Source organism: Opisthocomus hoazin, chromosome 6 (assembly GCF_030867145.1).
Source record: "Opisthocomus hoazin isolate bOpiHoa1 chromosome 6, bOpiHoa1.hap1, whole genome shotgun sequence".
Lineage (NCBI taxonomy): Eukaryota > Metazoa > Chordata > Aves > Opisthocomiformes > Opisthocomidae > Opisthocomus > Opisthocomus hoazin.
The window spans coordinates 13,961,065-13,978,832 of record NC_134419.1 but is presented as its reverse complement, the minus strand read 5'-3'; the positions used below and the strand labels follow the sequence as shown (position 1 = coordinate 13,978,832).

Genomic DNA, 17,768 nt, shown 5'->3' with positions numbered 1-17,768 from the left:
CAGAATGGTACCACAAAAATGAGTGGGTGCCTTTCCCTTGTGTGGCAGATGATCAGGTCTTGAGACACCGAGTAAGGGCTGCTGGCATTGCTACGCCCTGACCACATTAGCCGTTTACAAAAAAGACACATGCTCAAACACATAATTCACAGGCACATAACACACAGAACTGCAGCAGGGAGAAAGAGGGAAGAAATATAGACCCAGGAAATGTAGCTAAAGAGAACAGACCTTTTAAAATATGGAAGTAGCGCATCGCCTGATAGATCTTGGCACAGAGGACAAGAATAGGGTGTTGTAAAAATAAGACCAGCATGTGGCCTCAGATCCTATGAATTGCTGCTATTAAGATAAAAGTTGACAGCTGTACTCAAATTTTACCTCTCAAAGACCTCTGTTTAACATTTGACGAAGCATATTCTAGGTTTACTAAAACACCTATTTATGTTTTACTAGGTTGTTTTATAACTTTCAATAAAGAACTTTTACAGTATTTATAAAGAACTTCTCTGTTAAGAAGGAATTTAACAATGGGAAGAAACAGTCCACTGACTCAGATGCACTACTGTGAAGGAATTCTAAAACTCGGCCACTTCTCACTCCCTGTGACAGGTGTTTAAGCCCAAATTGACTAAAATTGACTGCGCAATCATGGGATACGTAAGGAGGAAAAAGACACCAAATAGGAAACATATGACTTCCTGAAAATACATAGAGGATTTTCTTTTAAAAGCGTTTCCAATGTACCTGGAGAAGCCACCCTTCTGCTTCAATATAATACAAATAAATTCTTTAAATAGCAGTTTTGTATCCCATATAGTAAAATAGCATCCTTGCAATCACTGCAGTTAATACGTAAATGTAAAAATCTACAGTATGTACTTTGTGATTAAGAAATAGTAATATTTTCTATAAAAAATGTTTCTTCTTCAGCGCTTTAAAATATAGGAATTGTTGCTTTGAATATTTTTAAGGGTGGGCTTTGGTAGCTGTCTTTAGGGATGCTGGGCTATGTGAACCAAACCCAACCATAGCACTGAGTAAGGTATCTAAATCTAGGAGGTGGGGAGGAGGGGATTTAAAAGACACCTTTGCATTTCACTATCAGTTTTAGGTGCAATACGAAATGTTCTGATGTGGATCCTATTTGCATCAACTGTGTGGGATGCTGGGTATTCCCCAAGAATCATGCAGGTTCTCTGGGCTGTAAAGGTAGACATGTAAAACACAGAACTCATAAATGTAGCTGTAAAGTTATATTTTGTGCATGAAAGGATAAGGCCTCAGTTTGCCAGTGGAGGGGCAAGCTGGTGTGAGGAAAAGAGGCACACTATTCTAATGGTATTGCCTAGAAAAATGAGGGTGAGATACTGTAAACTGTAATGCTTTTCCTACAGACACCTTCCACAAGCCCCAGAGAAGAGCTTCCTAAGTTACTGCAAAAGTATTCAGTGGAGCATAAATGCAGCACATCTTGAAGAATGATGCTGTCATTGTTTAAATCTCCAGTAACTCACATGAGCTCACCATCCGTGTAACTGAGTCCTTGTGCCCTGCACTGCCCACGACAGCTGCAGCCAGCAACTTTTGGTTCAAAATCAGAAAAGGAATGAGGATACAAAGACTTCAACTGACCTTGGCAGTTCAGTCCCTCCTAATACATGTATCATCAGAAAATAAATCCAAATAGTGTCTGTGAAAGGAGGAGCAAACAACTGTTTCCTGCATTCCAAGGAAAAAATGCAGATTGAGTCTACGGCAATTTTTCTTGCCCATTTCTCCATGGTTTGCATGGGGGAAAACAGAGCAGTAGGTTTTCTTTCACATGCCTTTACTACTGAAAGAGAAAAATAATTCTTCAAGCTTACAAAATTATACAGAAGCACCAAAATACACTTGGTTTGAGCTTATTAGGGGAGCACTTTGTAACAGGCAAACTGTAGTACTTTGTTTCTAGAACAGATTTTTTTTAAGTATTTAATAGGATAGTTTCCATGGCAACTTGAACTGAACAGATTGTTCATTGACTTCAGTACATTTCTATTAAACATCTTTTCTCTGTAGTTAGGCCTGCCTCTCCAGCTCTTTCATCTCTTTGGATGCTTATGCATTATCTCTTTTTGCAGATATCCTTAAACTAGATTGGAGTCCACCTTTCTGTGCTCTTTAACAAAAACAAATGTTGAGAGAACAGAGTTTCACAATCAGTCTCAGAGTTTCCTAGAGTCCATTTTCTTTTCTGTTGCGTACTCCAGTTTTAATCGGTTTCCGTGTAGAACCAGAATCTGTAATTCAAATTTATACCACTGCCTATCAACAAAAGAGAAATGGACACTGCAGAAATGTTCAGCATTAAAAGCCCAAATGGCTTTTGGATACTCTTGGTCATTTCACTAAGACCTGTAATGATTAATGCTCCACAGCATATATGAATAAAACTCCTGTTACACCAGAAGTTCCTTATGTTCTCAAGTAAACAGAAAGCACATGATTAATATAGTACATTCTCGATCTGATCCCTTAAATAATTTCATCAATGTTTATCTAATTTTGAAAGGTAGCTTTAGAAATCCCAATGAAAATTTCTCCTGCTAATGGAGATGTGCAGTTTGCTCTTTGTCGTGTTGTAATGTCAGCCCCTGGAGCACTGTGTCTGAAGGGTTAAATAGATTACTTGGATTGAATCTCTGACAGAGAAAATGGAGTCAAAAACCAGCGACAACTGATATGAAACATAGTAAATGGAGGAAAACAGTCTTTGGTTTAATCCACAGAGCTTTAGTTAAATTAAGCTTTCAATTTGCTGTTGCCCATCAGTTTTAGGAATATTTGTGTTCTGCTTCTGCATTGAAAAGACTTTCATGGCCTTTTCATTATGTCTCTTGAATATGTAAGTTTCAAGTTATGATAATCCATCAGGCCGGAAATGTTGTTATAGTCTCGGTAGCAATGGAGTCTGCTTTTCATCAGTTCACTTAAAGCTTTCCTCCTGCTCCTCTAAAGCCTAGATTTATATCTGCTCTGGGTGCGAAATGACAGCAAGCTGTAAGAAGAATTGTCACTACATGGCAACAACTTTTAATCAAGAGCTTGTTTCCTCTCGTTAGAATGAGACTAAATATCTTTGAGGGCTTTTTTCCTCCACTTCATTTTGGTTTTGCTTGTTGCTTTTCAAGTGAGCTGTCACATTTTCTAATTATAAAACATTCTGCACTTGCAGCAAAGATTGGGTTATGCAATTTTCTTAATTCAATAGATTGCTTGTCACTGCTGAACAGAAAACCTTTTATTATCTTTCAGTCTTTTTTACATCCACGTCTCCTAGATCTTTGACACATTTTTGGGGGGTGAAGGCAATCTCTCATTTGCATGTGCCATTGTATTTACCTTACTGCATAAGTAAATGCAGTCTCACACTGGGAGGACACGAAAATGCCTCAGTTATCAACATTAAGCTTCCTTTGAGGCACAAAAATGTGTTTCCATGCTTTGCAGATGTGAAATACATCCTCCTGCCTCCCCAAATATTAGAAAAGGCTACATATATTTTTAATGTTTTTACTTGAAGTTTACCTGATTTTCACGTCTCCCAAATTTTAAAGTTATCAATTCTATAAGCACCTGTTCAGGACTGTATTCACTCTGCAGTCATCTGACTGTATGTCTCAACTTTTTCTCTAATTAGTCCAAATATTCCTCAGACTAGCTAAGGTTGTCTTGAAAGCCTTTTTTCACAAGAAAATAATTGGATGCTCTTTTCTTCTGGAACTCTTTGATAGGATTCACTGATGCCAATTTTTCAATACTCCCTTTTGGCCTGAATGCACTTGAAATAATCCAAATGGTAGGCCTCTAATTAAAAATCCAATTCTTAAAGATAAAACTTGTCTGATCTCTGGAAACAAGTGGCGTTATATTGACAGCCTCTCTGGCACAGTTGAGAAATTGAATGGCAAGTATAAATGAACACAGTGAGAAGTGAAAACCTGTATCACACTTCAGAGCATTCCAGAAGCAAAAGACAATCCTTATTAAACCAAACAGACATCAGTCATGACAGCGAGTTCTGCAAATGGAGGACATTCTATAAAGCACGTCTTCCCTCATTAGAAGCTATGCTGTTCCACCCAAAAAATGAGTGGCCCAAAACATATTCCTGATGTCTCAATATGGGTGGAAATATCTGAAACTTATCAGTTTACTGTGCTTTTATATTTTTCAATGAAGTCACGAGCAGTGTAATCATTACTCCAGAAAAGGCCACAGAGATTGCTACCACATGAAACTGGCTGATTCTTCCACAAGGCATTCTCAATGAGAGGTACTGTCTACTTTTATTTTTATTTTTTGGAAGAATGTATTTTGGGCTGTCATTCTAAAAACCTAGCTTATTCCTTCTGTAATACAGGATCTGACAGCTACAGATCTGAGAAAGAACAGAAAAATTGTTATTGGTGATTTGGAGAAAAAAATTGTTGAGGTTCCCCCCCCCCCCCCTCAAATTGGGTGTTTCACTCCTGCCTTTCAATGCTGTAGGGACTTAGTGATTACAAGTGTTCCAGTTATTGAAGCATTCATGCATAACCAGTGGAAAACAATTAGCTTGCTTTTAATTTAGTTACATGAATTTAATTGAACAATCATTTATAAAATGTACAATACAAAGCTCAAGCTTTTTCAGAGTTATTTTTAATTCAATTTCCCCTGTGTACTCCTCCAGAAAAGCCAGATCTTAGCCTGAGTTAGTATTGCTTTGCACTGTTTCAACAACAGGTACCGAGTGTTTCTCAAAGCACTTTGCTGTATTTTGGAACACTCCTGGATGAACTGATGATTACATTGGTAGTTGGAACCACACCACTCATTCTCCTTGTTCCTGCCTGCCAGTAAGAGGGGTTATTCTGGAAGAAGTAGTGTATGTCTGAAGAACTTGGATACTTCCTTGTTGGCTTAATTTACACCAGAGATTTTCCTGGCTCATTCCAAGAATGAGAAAATGCAAAGGTATCTGTGTACATCCATTTCAGCTGTTGCAAGTGATACTCCTCCCCAGCTGTGACTTTGCCTTCCGCACATGCTGTGTACTGCTCTAAACCCTAACTTGTCTTGTTCAATGACTACCAAGATGTTCTGCTAAAATTCAGCCATTTTTAGCAGCTCAGCTGTGTAAGGTTGCTTAGAAACCAGCCTTCTTATCCCCCACATTCTCATGACAGATTTCTTATGCAATAACATCACTGCATGACACATTTGTATCCAGACACGCATTGCTTTTCCACTTGAGATTCTCTGAGTAAAGGTTGTTGGTGCTTCATGCAATTCGTAAACAGCATGTGGTAAATCAGTGGAGTATTAAATCACTGCCACAGTCAAAATGAGCTCAAATTTCAAATACAAGCAGCTCCTCGCTCCTGAACTTAGTTATTGATATTTTCTTCCTGACAGTAATTTCTAATTTTGTTTTTCTGACTGGGTGGCTAGATGGTATTATGACTCGATGGTAATCTCCACTCCTTCTTTACTTCTGTATATACTTGCTTTTACCATTTCAAAATGTAGATGGTAAGGGCTTTTGGCTGCAGTTGCTTTCTCCTTTATATTTTCTTTATATTTGTACAAGGCATCTCATGTGAACTGGGTATAAAAGTATTTATTAGTAGTAGAAATATTCACATTTTTTTAAAATGTCACTAAGAAGTATCAAAGATATCAACTTGCAGTCGAAGAGAGTCTTTGTCAGCCACTTCATATTTTTATATCTCTTTTTGACTGAAGGGGTTTTAGCACTGTTTTTACTTAATTTCTCCTTCTGTGTTTGATAACAGTATTGCACTCTTGCCAGAATGGCAATGTGTTGGTCTGGCAAAATAATGAGAAAAGCTAACTACCACATCTGGCAGAAAGAGTATTTGCTATTGACAAAGACATTAAGGTTGTATTAAGAATGTATTTAGAATGTCATTGAAATGCAAAATTTAACATCAACATAATCCAAATATACAGTTAGCTTTATAGGGCATAAAGGCTTAAACCCTGCAATAAAGTAGTCGTACAGTCAAGACAAAGACAATGAGAAATTTAAGGTAGTTTCCTGGGGTAGAGAATGCTTTAAGAAGGATTTATGAAAGAATGGGATTTAAAATGGGATTTGGAGAGAGAGGTAAACTGTCTGCTTGAGAAAAAGCCAAACTGAAATAACTGACCCAAAAAGAACAGTAAAAGGATCATAAATTAACAGAAATTAATAAGGCTAGAACATACAGTATGTTGCAGGTGAGGATGAATTGTTGCACTGAATACTGTGAAAGAAAACCAATGAATGAACAGATGATACTGAACAAAAATTCAGTTTTGTTGGTCTTGATTTTGTCACTAGCTTTAAAATTTCTTTTGCGAACAATAAGGAAAGAGGTGAGAATGTTCATAACTGCCTTCAGGTGACTGATAACAGAAACACAAAGTAACATTCTTTGCCAAGCTGCTCACAAATCTTGAGAAATGTTTGTGGTGTTTTTGAAGAAAACGCAAGCAGTCCTGCAAAAGTGAAAGGCAGAAACCCAGACACACAAAACCACCACCCTTAAGTATGGCAGTGTGATAGGCAGATGAATTTTACATTTTTTTTTAAATTCTAAGTTATTCTTTTAATGCTTATCCACAGCACAGTAACAAGAATAATAATGCTTATCCTTAGGACAGTATCCAAGACACAGGAACCTCCCATGTTTCAGCCTGTGCCCATTCCTCTGTCCTGTCACTGGGCACCACTGAAAAGGGCCTGTCTCCATCTTCTGTGCACCTGCTCTTCAGATTTCTGCATGCATTGATGAGATCCCCCCTGAGCCTTCTCTGCTCCGGGCTGAATGCTCCCAGCTCTCTCAGCCTTTCCTTGCAGGAGAGATGGCCCAGACCCTTTAACATCCTAGTGTTCCTTCGTCGGAGTCTCTAAAATAGCTCTGTAGGTTATACCGGTGAGCCCAGAACTGGATGTAGTACTCCAGATGTGGCCTTACCAGTGCTGAGGTGAAGATTACAGAGGAAAGATGTATACAACATTTTTCCCCCCCCTCTCTAGCCTTCTTTCTTCTTATGCACAAAGAAAATGCTATGAAAATTTCAGTTTTAGATGTGAATAGGATAGGATCAGTAGAAAGGCTAGTTTGAACACACTGTAAGCATTTGTTGTTTTATTCTCAAAAACACTTTTTCAAGGGGAGGATGTTGGATTTTGTTTTAGCTGAGTTTCACTCTTTTTGTTTTGTACTTTCCTACCTCTTTTGAAAAATGTTTTACTCCCACTTCTTAAATATACAGTAGACTTACAGCACATTCCAACAATTCCATTTGCCATCATTTTAAAATCTGTGGAGGAAACTCAGCAATGTACACTAATGGAAGATATGGGCTCTTAATGCCACAATAATATCCACTCTTTTCTGATAATCAGAAACCAACCTGTGTGTATCATGAATTTACTTGCACTGCACTTAAAAAGCCTTTTGGCTTAGGTACCCTTAGAGTTCCACCACCTTGTTCAGACAAACTGCATAGCACAGTATGTACATAAACTAGAAAATTGCCTAGAGAGAGGCCATATATACATAAAATTACCTGGTCTTCAAAGTCAAATTCTGTATAAACAGTATCTCCAGAATCCATAATCATACTGCAATCAAGTTCATTTGGCCCTAAAATAGGAAAAAATATTAGACTTCAGAAATGGATTGGAAATTTTCACTTTATGTGATGGAACGCTATGGTATTTCCAATTGTCTGTACGTATGCAAATCTGATCCAAGGAATCATTCAGATGTGCTAGAGTACCCAAGTGAATGGTATTCCATTAACAAAGCATCCATAAAAGCTACCACAAATCTTAATAAGGTATGGTTATACTAAATGGTGAATTGTTTCAGCTAGATTGCAATGTTATTGGGCAGTGTGTTCTGCGTGCCCTGACTTGCAATTGTAAAATTGCCACAGAGATCTTCACTGAGAGGACAATACAAACCATGTTTAGGAAAGAGAAAAGAAATCCTGACTAATTGGTGATTAGCAGATAAGAATCCTGGAGTGATGTTGATGGGGGACCAAAGCAGCATGCTTCCAGCAGCAACAGCCTCCATTCCTATCCGATCCCACCCCTTTCCAAGGCAACAGTGTGAGTCTGCCCCTTCTCCCCGTCATCTTCCTGTGGCAGGATCAGCAAGTCATTGAGCCTCTTGCACTTGGGATAACAAAATTCAGCTGCTTGAGAAGCCTTGACCTGGCTGAGCTTTACAGTTTAGCTTCAGCTGAACTGCTGAAGGTGCAGGATAACAGAAATTTGCTTTCTTTTTCAAGAAGTCTTGTAGGGGGATAGTCATTGCTACACCAGAATGGGAGGATAAACAACTAATAATTTTTCTCTATTAACATAGGAAGGGTGTAGCATGGACATCATATTCATATTCTGGTATTATCACCCCATTCAGATTATCTCTCTCTTGGGCAATGAGGAAGGAAAGAGTCTCCTGTGCCCTCCAGATGGTGCAGCCCTAAACCAAATCCTGCATGTACTCAACACACATTAAAATGTCAATAGGCATGTGACTACACGAGTATTTTTCACAGCATTATTAAAATGAGAATAACAAAAATACTGTAGTGACAAACAGAGATATAAAAATTGTAACCAGCCAGTAGCCACAGGTGAGTCCGACCACCATCCGCATATGGGGAGCAACAGGTAGCACCAGGGGAAGTATAAGGCATGCTTTGTTTTGTGCCCTCATGTCCCCAGTCACACAAGATCATTGATGAGGAAGAGAAAACAACTTCCTCCCTCCTGGGTTACAGGTGTCTTTACCTGCTATGATGTTCCTGCAAGCACTGGCATTGAGGATACACAGTTTTAAGACTATTGCTGACCTGGAGTTGTTTTCTCACCATTAGAGATGTTTGTATGGGTGGCTCTCTGTAACAAACACTATCAAGAACAGATTTTGCAGTTCAATTTGTGCCAGACGCATTTACATATTATCTGCTTTTGTTTGCTTTTAAAGTTTACATAGTAATAAACTATGTAGGTGGTGAACTAAACATCAATAAGAGAGAACAGAGGAGAGAAACTGGATCCCATGATGACTAAAACGTAACTGCTTGGTAGAGATGATGATTCCAGGGTGTCTTAATCTGCAGTCCGTATTACAATTGCTGCCAAATTCACCTTTGATGCAACTCTTTGGACTACATAAAAGATACCAGGAAGACTTGGGTCTACCATCTGCCGGTGTTTTCAGAGGTTTTCTTCCCCCCCCCCCCCCAAATCTCATGTATACTTTATCAGATTGCTATGAAAAAAATAACAGGGATTATACTCTTGCTACTGTAGAATGTCACATGTATATATGCAGCATGTTCTCTGGCATATACACTTAGTCTTTTGAAAATACCTGTCTATAAAAGATATCTGCAACCAAATAGATTTACAACTGCTGAGAGAATCTTAATTTTTTGACTTATTTTACACAGCTGACACCTTGCTCTTAACATTGTGTCATCGTTGATAATCTAAAGTCACTTTTAAAGGCACTTGTGTGCAAGTATTTGATTAACTGTCACTTAACTACCAAGGGCAGTATGTACCCTTAGCTAGAAACATTAATATGAAATATGGTGCCGCAAACTTAAATGTAAAGGTCAGGCTGAAAATGAATACTCATGCATAACGTATCTTAAGTGATAAAAGCCATAATGGTTATACAATTTTAATATGGTCAAGCATCTTAAAGCCTTTTTTCTTTAACTAGGACACCAGTTTCCCTGGGGAAGCATAGCTCCTTTCTAGGATGTATTCAAGGAAGGTTAGGAAAATTGAAAATGTATGTCTTTTCTTTCTTGGTTCAATGCAAACTAACAAAACCCATAATCATATATCACTGAACAGTATACAGACTTCTCTACCCTTCTCAAATTGCTTAAAGACAAACCTACCAGGAATGAAGTAAAGCTAATGGCTACTCCCAGGACAAGATAAAGTAGTAAGGGGACATATAAGAGTACTTGTGATATCCCCGGTGCAGTATGAATAAGCATGAGTAGCTTGCTATCCTCCAGCTCAGTTTGTTGTTGCAGGGAGTGTACTCTGCTGAGCTTGGACTAAATCTTACTAAAACAGGTCTTCTGGGGAAGGACAACAGGCTCGCTAACTAATCGCTAATATGCGTGGCAGCAGAAGCGTACCAGGCAGCCACTTTGTAAGGTACTGGGAGTCAATAATCCTGGTGGCAGGCAAAGCTACTGAGAAGGCTACAGCCAAGGGGAGAGTGTTAGAAAGCCTGGGTAATTCAAAACTCAGCTCAAGTTTTCTAAACCCAGGTTTCAATCAGCAACGTTTTACATAGAATTTGTGGCAATGTTCAGCTACCAAAGGAGAAACACAAAATGTTGGCTTAAGGAAAAGAGGATTGGTTAAAGCATTTGGAAGCAAACATGTGCTGCTGCTTTCAGTGAGTCTGCAGGCTGCACATCTCATGCTTTACCAACAAAACAGCTCATCCTAAGTAAGTTTCGTTGCCTTTTCAGAGTTGTCCTGTTTTTCCTTTGATAAGTTGTTACACTGAGAACTAGGCTATAAAAAAAATAATACTTGTTTAGCATTAGGAGGAAAGTCTTACAGTCTGAATTGTCCTAATTCTTTTCAAAGGGATGCCCCATTCCACCAGATAATCTCAGCTCTTGGTTAACTTAGAGCCTTCATGTGCTTGTATGAACCTATTGCAATTGATCTGAGCAACTGCATCAATTCCAAAAGGGGGAACTCAACAGTTAAATAATTAAGAAAATGCATGAAAGCTCTACTACTATGGAGAAATAGCTTGCAAGCACCTGATCTGAAAAAGTACTCTTATGACTTCAAGTACGTTTCCACAATTTCAGTGCATGCATAAAGTTGAGGCAAGGGAAACCTGGTCATTTTCATGTGCCTTGCGTTTTCCTTAGGGAACAAACAGAGGGGATTTTATTAGGTACAGTACTGCACAATTAAAAAATAAATCAGCTGGAAGTTTTTATTAAATCCCCATTAACTGAATAATCAGCTCTCCAGGGAGGAGCAGGCTGCTGAAAAAAGAAACAGCAGATCAGCTAGAATGCATTCCCTTTTTTTGCTAGGCTTTGTATCTTGACACTGAAGGCATCATTCATAAAGATTTGTCTTGCTAGGAACCCAGGAGGATCCAGTGACACAGCACTGAGGGACGAGTTGAATTAATGGCTGGGTGCAGTTGTACAGGGGTGTGCTGACAGGAGCTGCCCCTGTCAGGTCTGATGGTCGGGGGGAATAACTCCCCTGTCCCCGGAGGGCTGTGGGGCTGTGCTCGGTCACTTCCTTCACCATAAGGCTGTACTTCTAAATTTTATGCTGTATCTTACATTTTGTTTGTTGCTCCTAAGCTGAATGGCACAGGATTGGTCATGGAAAGCTGAGAGGGTATGGCTGTTACGGGCAGGTGTGTGACTCCTACCACCAAAATGTACCCCGGAGCCCAGGGGCATCGTGGCTGTAAATGTCTCTGGTCTTCTAAAACATTTCAATGTTCTGAGCCTGGGTGTATGTCACTTTCTTTGAAAGTGTGTTTATCCTTAAGTTTTCATGAATGCAAATGTCAAGCACTGCTTTTCCACAGTTCACTAAATTTGTTTATACAATGAAGCTAAATTGTACTGATTTGTCTAAATTTATCTGCAGTTGATTTAACTTCCCATTACAAGGTAGTTGTACCCCATCATGTCAGTTAATTAAGCCTGCTCCTTGGACAATTTGTGTTTTGGCAAATCAGCTAATGTATTTCCAATCCTTGCTTAAATCCCTTACTTATTTCAAATCCTGGTAGCAGTTCTGTTCAATATGGTTCATTGGCTCAAATATATCCATACTCGTATTTTAACAAGTATAGTATTTGCACTGTTCAACACTGACTGTCATAAAAGTAATCTAAGACTATCCTGTGAAACATGTTGCTTCTCTTAATAGCATGTTAAGATCAGTAAATTAAAAATGTCTTTTTATGTTATTGAACATGCTCTGAAGCACCATCTAATAACTCAATTAATACGCATTGCATACAAGCACTTGGGCAAGAAAAATGCTTACAAGATAAATTTCAAGCGGAATATAACAGAAATCATTTACCGAAGAACTGATTAGCATTAGAATGATTACATTTTAATTTTGCTCTCAGCAAGACGCTTCTAATAGAAATTTTATTGCAACCTTACACTGTTGAGTTTCATGACAGGTTGTTGCTCTTAGCAACAGTCTTAATGTGTCGTACAAGGCAACAATGAGAGAATGGTATTTTAATCTATTAAAATATTCAGTTGTTTTCTTTCAGCATATATTGTTACACAGTTGAATTCAACTGGATTTTACAGGTATAATATATGAATTAGATTGATATGAAGACAAAAATATTAGAAATACTATGTTTATGTTAGCTGCAAGGAACCAAAATATATTGCAATATTACTAATAAGATTAAAAGACAAAAAGTGAAGATCAAGGTAATGCTGGGATTACAGTCTCCAGAAATTAAATATCTATTCTCAGGAACTCTAGAAATCCTACTTTGAATCTCCTTACTATCAATGGTGCTCAGGTTAGGCACCAGTTAGATGGTTGTGGCATGGCTTCTGATAAAGCTCATAGCTCTCCAATTATTTTGGGGAGGAATTTATTAAGTAGCTCAGAACTTTCAAGGAACTGACTGGAACTCACCCAGAATCACAACCAGTTTGTGCAAATTGTTCATCTTTTGCCAATCTGTTTGTCAGAGCTAGCACCTTTATGCCGCTTCTTTTCTCTTCCTGCTATCCAGTACTTGGCTCATTTAATTAGGGAATCCACAGGTAATTATCAATACAGTGCTATCTAGTGGGAATGCCATTTTAGGTTTGGAATCAATCTCTTCCCTCTAGGAACAAGGCTAAGCACAGAAGAGGTAAGCGTGCAACTTAACAGAGAAAGCTAGTAGTCTTTATTCTTGTGTGCCTCTTATCTCAAAGCTGACCACTCGAAACCTGTTTTTTTAGCTAATGCACTTTTGATCATTCTCAGCACGCTCACTCCCACCCCCCCATCTTGATAATTCACCTATTTTGAACATTATCAAAAATAGCTTTATGGGTGGGTTTTGTAGGCTAGCTAGCTTGGAACCCCCTTTCAAATCTTCAAAAATATGACCTAATCTTTCTGTCTGAAGCACTGCTCTTTGCAAATGTGTTGCTGGTAGAAAAAAAGCAATCCCCCCTTTTTGAAAAAGAGATAATAGATGTATTGCTACTACTAGACTTCATTGTGCTTCATGAATTCCTCATTTCTTGGCAGCTCCCAGATGATTGTTCACGACTGCAAATAACTGAAGCTACCCCGTCTGCCAATTTATAGCAGATGAATTTTCCCTTAAACAGAGGAGAGGTCAGATACACGATTTTCTCTACTATACGTATCTAATCTTTGTTTTAATAAAGCTAGTGAATTTTACAGGAAAATATTTTACCTAGAATTTCCTTTTTCTTTTTGCGTGCTGTTTCACAAGATATTTATGACCTCATCTACCTATGTAATCCTCATGGTCTACTTGGAATGCAGCCAGGGATGTCATCTGTAAAAAGAAGCTGTGAATTTACCAAGGAACATTTTCCTGTTCCCCTCAAGGAAAATATTTCTGACAGATGTTATGGATTTTCAGTGCTTTGATTTTTAGCTTCAATTCTTTTGCAGTCCTTTGTCCCTCAAAGGCTTTTTCTTTGAAGACATTCAAGCCTCAGTAAGCACAAATAATAAATATATAAATAAATAAACCCCCCAAACGCCTGACTGATATTCACACACAGTTTCAGAATTAGTACCAATTATTAGGGAGGAAGTACGATCATTAATCTCACAGGACTGGTTTTCTGGTGAACGCTGAGGGATCATCTGGAATTGAAACAGCGGACAAGTGGAATCGATCAGCTTACACACTTTTTGTATTAATTATATAGTTGCTTAGTGGACTATCCATAGTATTTTAAGGTGAGCTTAAGCAAGGTGTTAGGTGGGTTGTATGAAGTTTCCCAGTGTAAAGAGGGTTTTTTTGCCCTTGGTTGTGCATATGTTTGAGGTCGGTCAAGACTTTGCTACAGTACATACACCCATAGTTGAGGAATATGAAAAAGGCATCCCAACAATGTCAAATGCAATACAAAAAATGTGGTTCTTTAAATCTTACATTAACTCACCTGCTGCAGCCTCTTTGTTTGCGAATAGTTTATTGTCAACTGCTGAACTTATGTCAAAGAACACTTCTTCTTCATCTCTGTCTGCATCAAACTATTTTAAAAAAATGAAAAGGTTTGCAATCAGACACTGCTTACTACTTGGCTGAACATCAACATGCAATATGACTTCTCACTCCAAGCCTGCTTGATAGGAACCTTTCTGTTTTTCTGTGTGCTGTCCATTGCTTTAGGTATGAATCATTTTAATTTTGACTGAAAACTAAACTAATTTTGTAAACCATTTTGACTGTTTTTAATAGCTTGGCAGGAACAGAAGCTACAGTCAAATTGACTTGCTCTCAGAGAATGAAATTTGAAAACACAAAGTAAAACCATTGGATGGTTGAAAAAAATGACAGCGTAGAGACCAGAAATGTGATTACTTTATTGTCACCTGTTTTCAGAGATTAGCATAATTAACTATTTAATTTGCAAGTAAAAAATTTTCAGCAACTTCTGAACTGTCTGAAGCCATTTTTTGAGACATGTATGTGTATACGATTTCTTCAAGCAGTTGAGCAAAATTCTTAGGAAAAAGTAAAGTATTTTTGAAAGTCCCCTATTATATTGAAAAGAAAGCTTTCCTTGCTCTCATAGTAGCAGAAAGTTTACAGGCCCAGTGATAAATTAATAAAATCAGGAAAGCAAAGCTCCTTTAAAATAGCAAATAATTAATTTGTTACCATTTTAAAATTTTCTCATTAATTCTGTCTTTTGCTTCAATTCTCATACTGATCGTCCCAAGTCTTTTTCTCAGCTCTGTCTGACAGGTTCTTTTTATGGCCAGGTGACATGCCTGGCAGTGGGTTTGTGTTTTTTCTTATCGTATTTGTCAAGCTTCATTCATTCAGATCATCACTTACTGAGGCTTTCTTTGGGAAAAAATTGGAAAATTTATTACTGTTGCTCTGGATCTTTTCTTATTTCTTGAATTGAGGCCAGGCATATTACCACAGAAAATGGGAATACTGCAACCTCAAGTTACAGGAGCAAGCAAATAGTGGTCACTTCAGATGGCTGTCATTCAGTGCATGCCCCCCTGTATAAAAGTCACTATTTTCAATCATTCTGTATCTTCAGTGTAATATGTTTTAGGATGCAGAATGAACCCCAGGGTGAGAAGTATTACACTAGCGATTGCAAGCTCATGAACTTCAGTGGGCTCTTTCTTTCAAGTCCAAGACTGTTGAGCACCTTTTCAAGATGTCTTGCCAATACCTGCCTGTCCCATGGTGAAAATAATAGGCAGGGAAAAGCCTTGGAGAGAGAAGTTCAAATGCTACTAGGAACTTTGTTGCAGAAGTTAACATTTATGGAGACAAAGTTGTTTTCCAAATATCTATCTCAGAATATAGCATGATGCTTCATGAGTTAATTTTAGACAGATACTTAATTAGTTAATTTTTCTAACACCCATCATTACAAAATCAGTATCACTCTTTTCATTATGCCTTATGATGACTTATGTATTATCTATATTACTTAAACTGTTCTATCACTGATAATGAAATTTGCTTTCTTATGCAATTTTCCATCAGCACCTCAAGGTAAACTCAGGCAAATATAAGTCCAAGAATAATTACTTTGAGTGGCAGATGTCAGAAGTAGTTCAAAAATAGGTAAAGATCATTAAAGAGACAAAGAATGATTCTACAAACTGAGTCTGTGTCAACGAAAGAAAATGGAAGCTTGTGGGAGGCCAGAGTATACTACAGAGAGGCAACCATTGTAGAAAGTTTGTTGCCAACAGCCTTAACTCTCAACACCTAAGTGCTCAAATCTTAACTGATACTAGTCCTGATTTAAATCTTTAAGGTCTTAATACTTAACTTTACGCTTAGCTCAGCCCTAGAGATCATTTCCATCATAGATGAACCTACTACAGTTGATTTATATTGCTGTATTTTATGACTGATTATTGATCTACACGGAGTTTTCTGACTAGTTCTTGAAATGGATTTTCTGGCTCTGACCCTGAGGACCACTCAGAAGTTCATCCTGTGATGCAGCACCGTTGTCCATCTGTTTGGGCAGACATTTATCTATTATTGAGGAGTTCTTTTGCCATTCAGTGTTAATCAGAACTCAAAGCATTATTCTTTTTTTCCTAAAGGAGAAATTTGATTGTGTTTACCTATTAGAAGGCTTACATCTTAACTTGTGTCAAAACTGAGCCTTGTGGAAGAACAGGTCTTAAATTAAGCTGTTGGGCTGCTGTTGTGCAATTTATTATCCATGCATAAAGAGCAGCTTTGGAATTTCCTTGTTGATCAGAAAAGAGTACTGATCTCTGAATTCTTCTGCACTGGTCAGTCTCTGAGGAAGTGTGGGGATACGATTTTCTTCTGTCAATTCTCAGCAAAAATTATACATATTTCATTAGATATGGGAGGGAAGACATCGTATAATACGATGTTTGTGGGTATATGTACGCACAAAAACCAGTACATTGTAATTGGGTTGTGTCTGATCATTGCTCTGTAGGTCACATTGCACTTGAAGAGACGACAGGCTTGCTTTCTCATTAGTAGCATTGCTCTGAATAATCCAGTTTACCATGAAAAAACATATGATCAATCTCAAAATGTTCTGAAGGTTCCAAGAACTTGAAACATCAACTTCCCCTATTCAAAGAACACCAGCTGTGCTTCAGTAGTCTGAAAAATCTGGGCTTTATAACGAAAGCCTATATTGTCACCCAAAGAAAACCAATTATTTGAAGCTTGCACATAGACTCAGTTTTCCCCTCACAAAATGAGACTTGTAATACCCTGAGCCACAGGAAGGCAAGGTAGTTTTCACAGAGAATATATTTTTGAAAGAAGGTAAGTAACTGTGTGAGTTCTGTACTTCACTGAATTGCTAAACATTTTAAAATGAAATCCTTTGATAATTATTGGAGGCTTGAATAAAACATAAAAGGTACTCAAACAACGCTATTCACAAATGGCAGTAAAACTCTTATTTTTAGTAGAACAGGTCTAAATCAATATGTTGCTTTCCCTACTGAAAATAAATCCCTACTTGCTTCAAAACATAGTTCTTTGCAACTAAATTATCTACTGGTATCTTTATGGATGGCTCGGTTTAATTATAGTCAAGGAAATAAAAATATAATTTTATTAAACATGCCACTGAAAGCATCTGCAATACATAAGACACATTCACCGTATTTTTATCTGAACTGATACAATCTTTACCAGCGATGCAGAAAGAAGCAAAGTATCTCTTCCCCGTGAGATCAGTGGGGTTTGAGGTCTGAATTCACTCTACCGCGCTTCCCTCAGTGAGGCACTAACGGGGTTTTGTACTCCGCTACCTCTGTTTTGTTGGGACAGGAGAATATGAGGGAGGACTTCAGAGCACAAGTGAATCACATTTCTTTAAGAAACCAGCCTAAATCTCTGAGCGAGTAAAGGTTTCACAAACCTTTCTGAAGTACTTTTGGGGGCTATGCTTGGTAA

The 17,768-nt window shown here is 38.0% G+C and overlaps 1 protein-coding gene across 1 annotated transcript in view; it reads right to left on the bottom strand.

The window, feature by feature from the left end:
- The window catches only part of AK5 (adenylate kinase 5), a 101,148-nt gene that overhangs the window by 38,084 nt on the left and 45,296 nt on the right, over positions 1-17,768 (bottom strand). Inside the window, exons 7-8 of the mRNA XM_075424751.1 lie at positions 14,266-14,356; positions 7,612-7,688 (exon numbers count right to left, since the gene is read on the bottom strand). Coding sequence (XP_075280866.1) covers positions 7,612-7,688; positions 14,266-14,356 — 168 coding nt within the window. The remainder of the gene's footprint in view (positions 1-7,611; positions 7,689-14,265; positions 14,357-17,768) is intronic.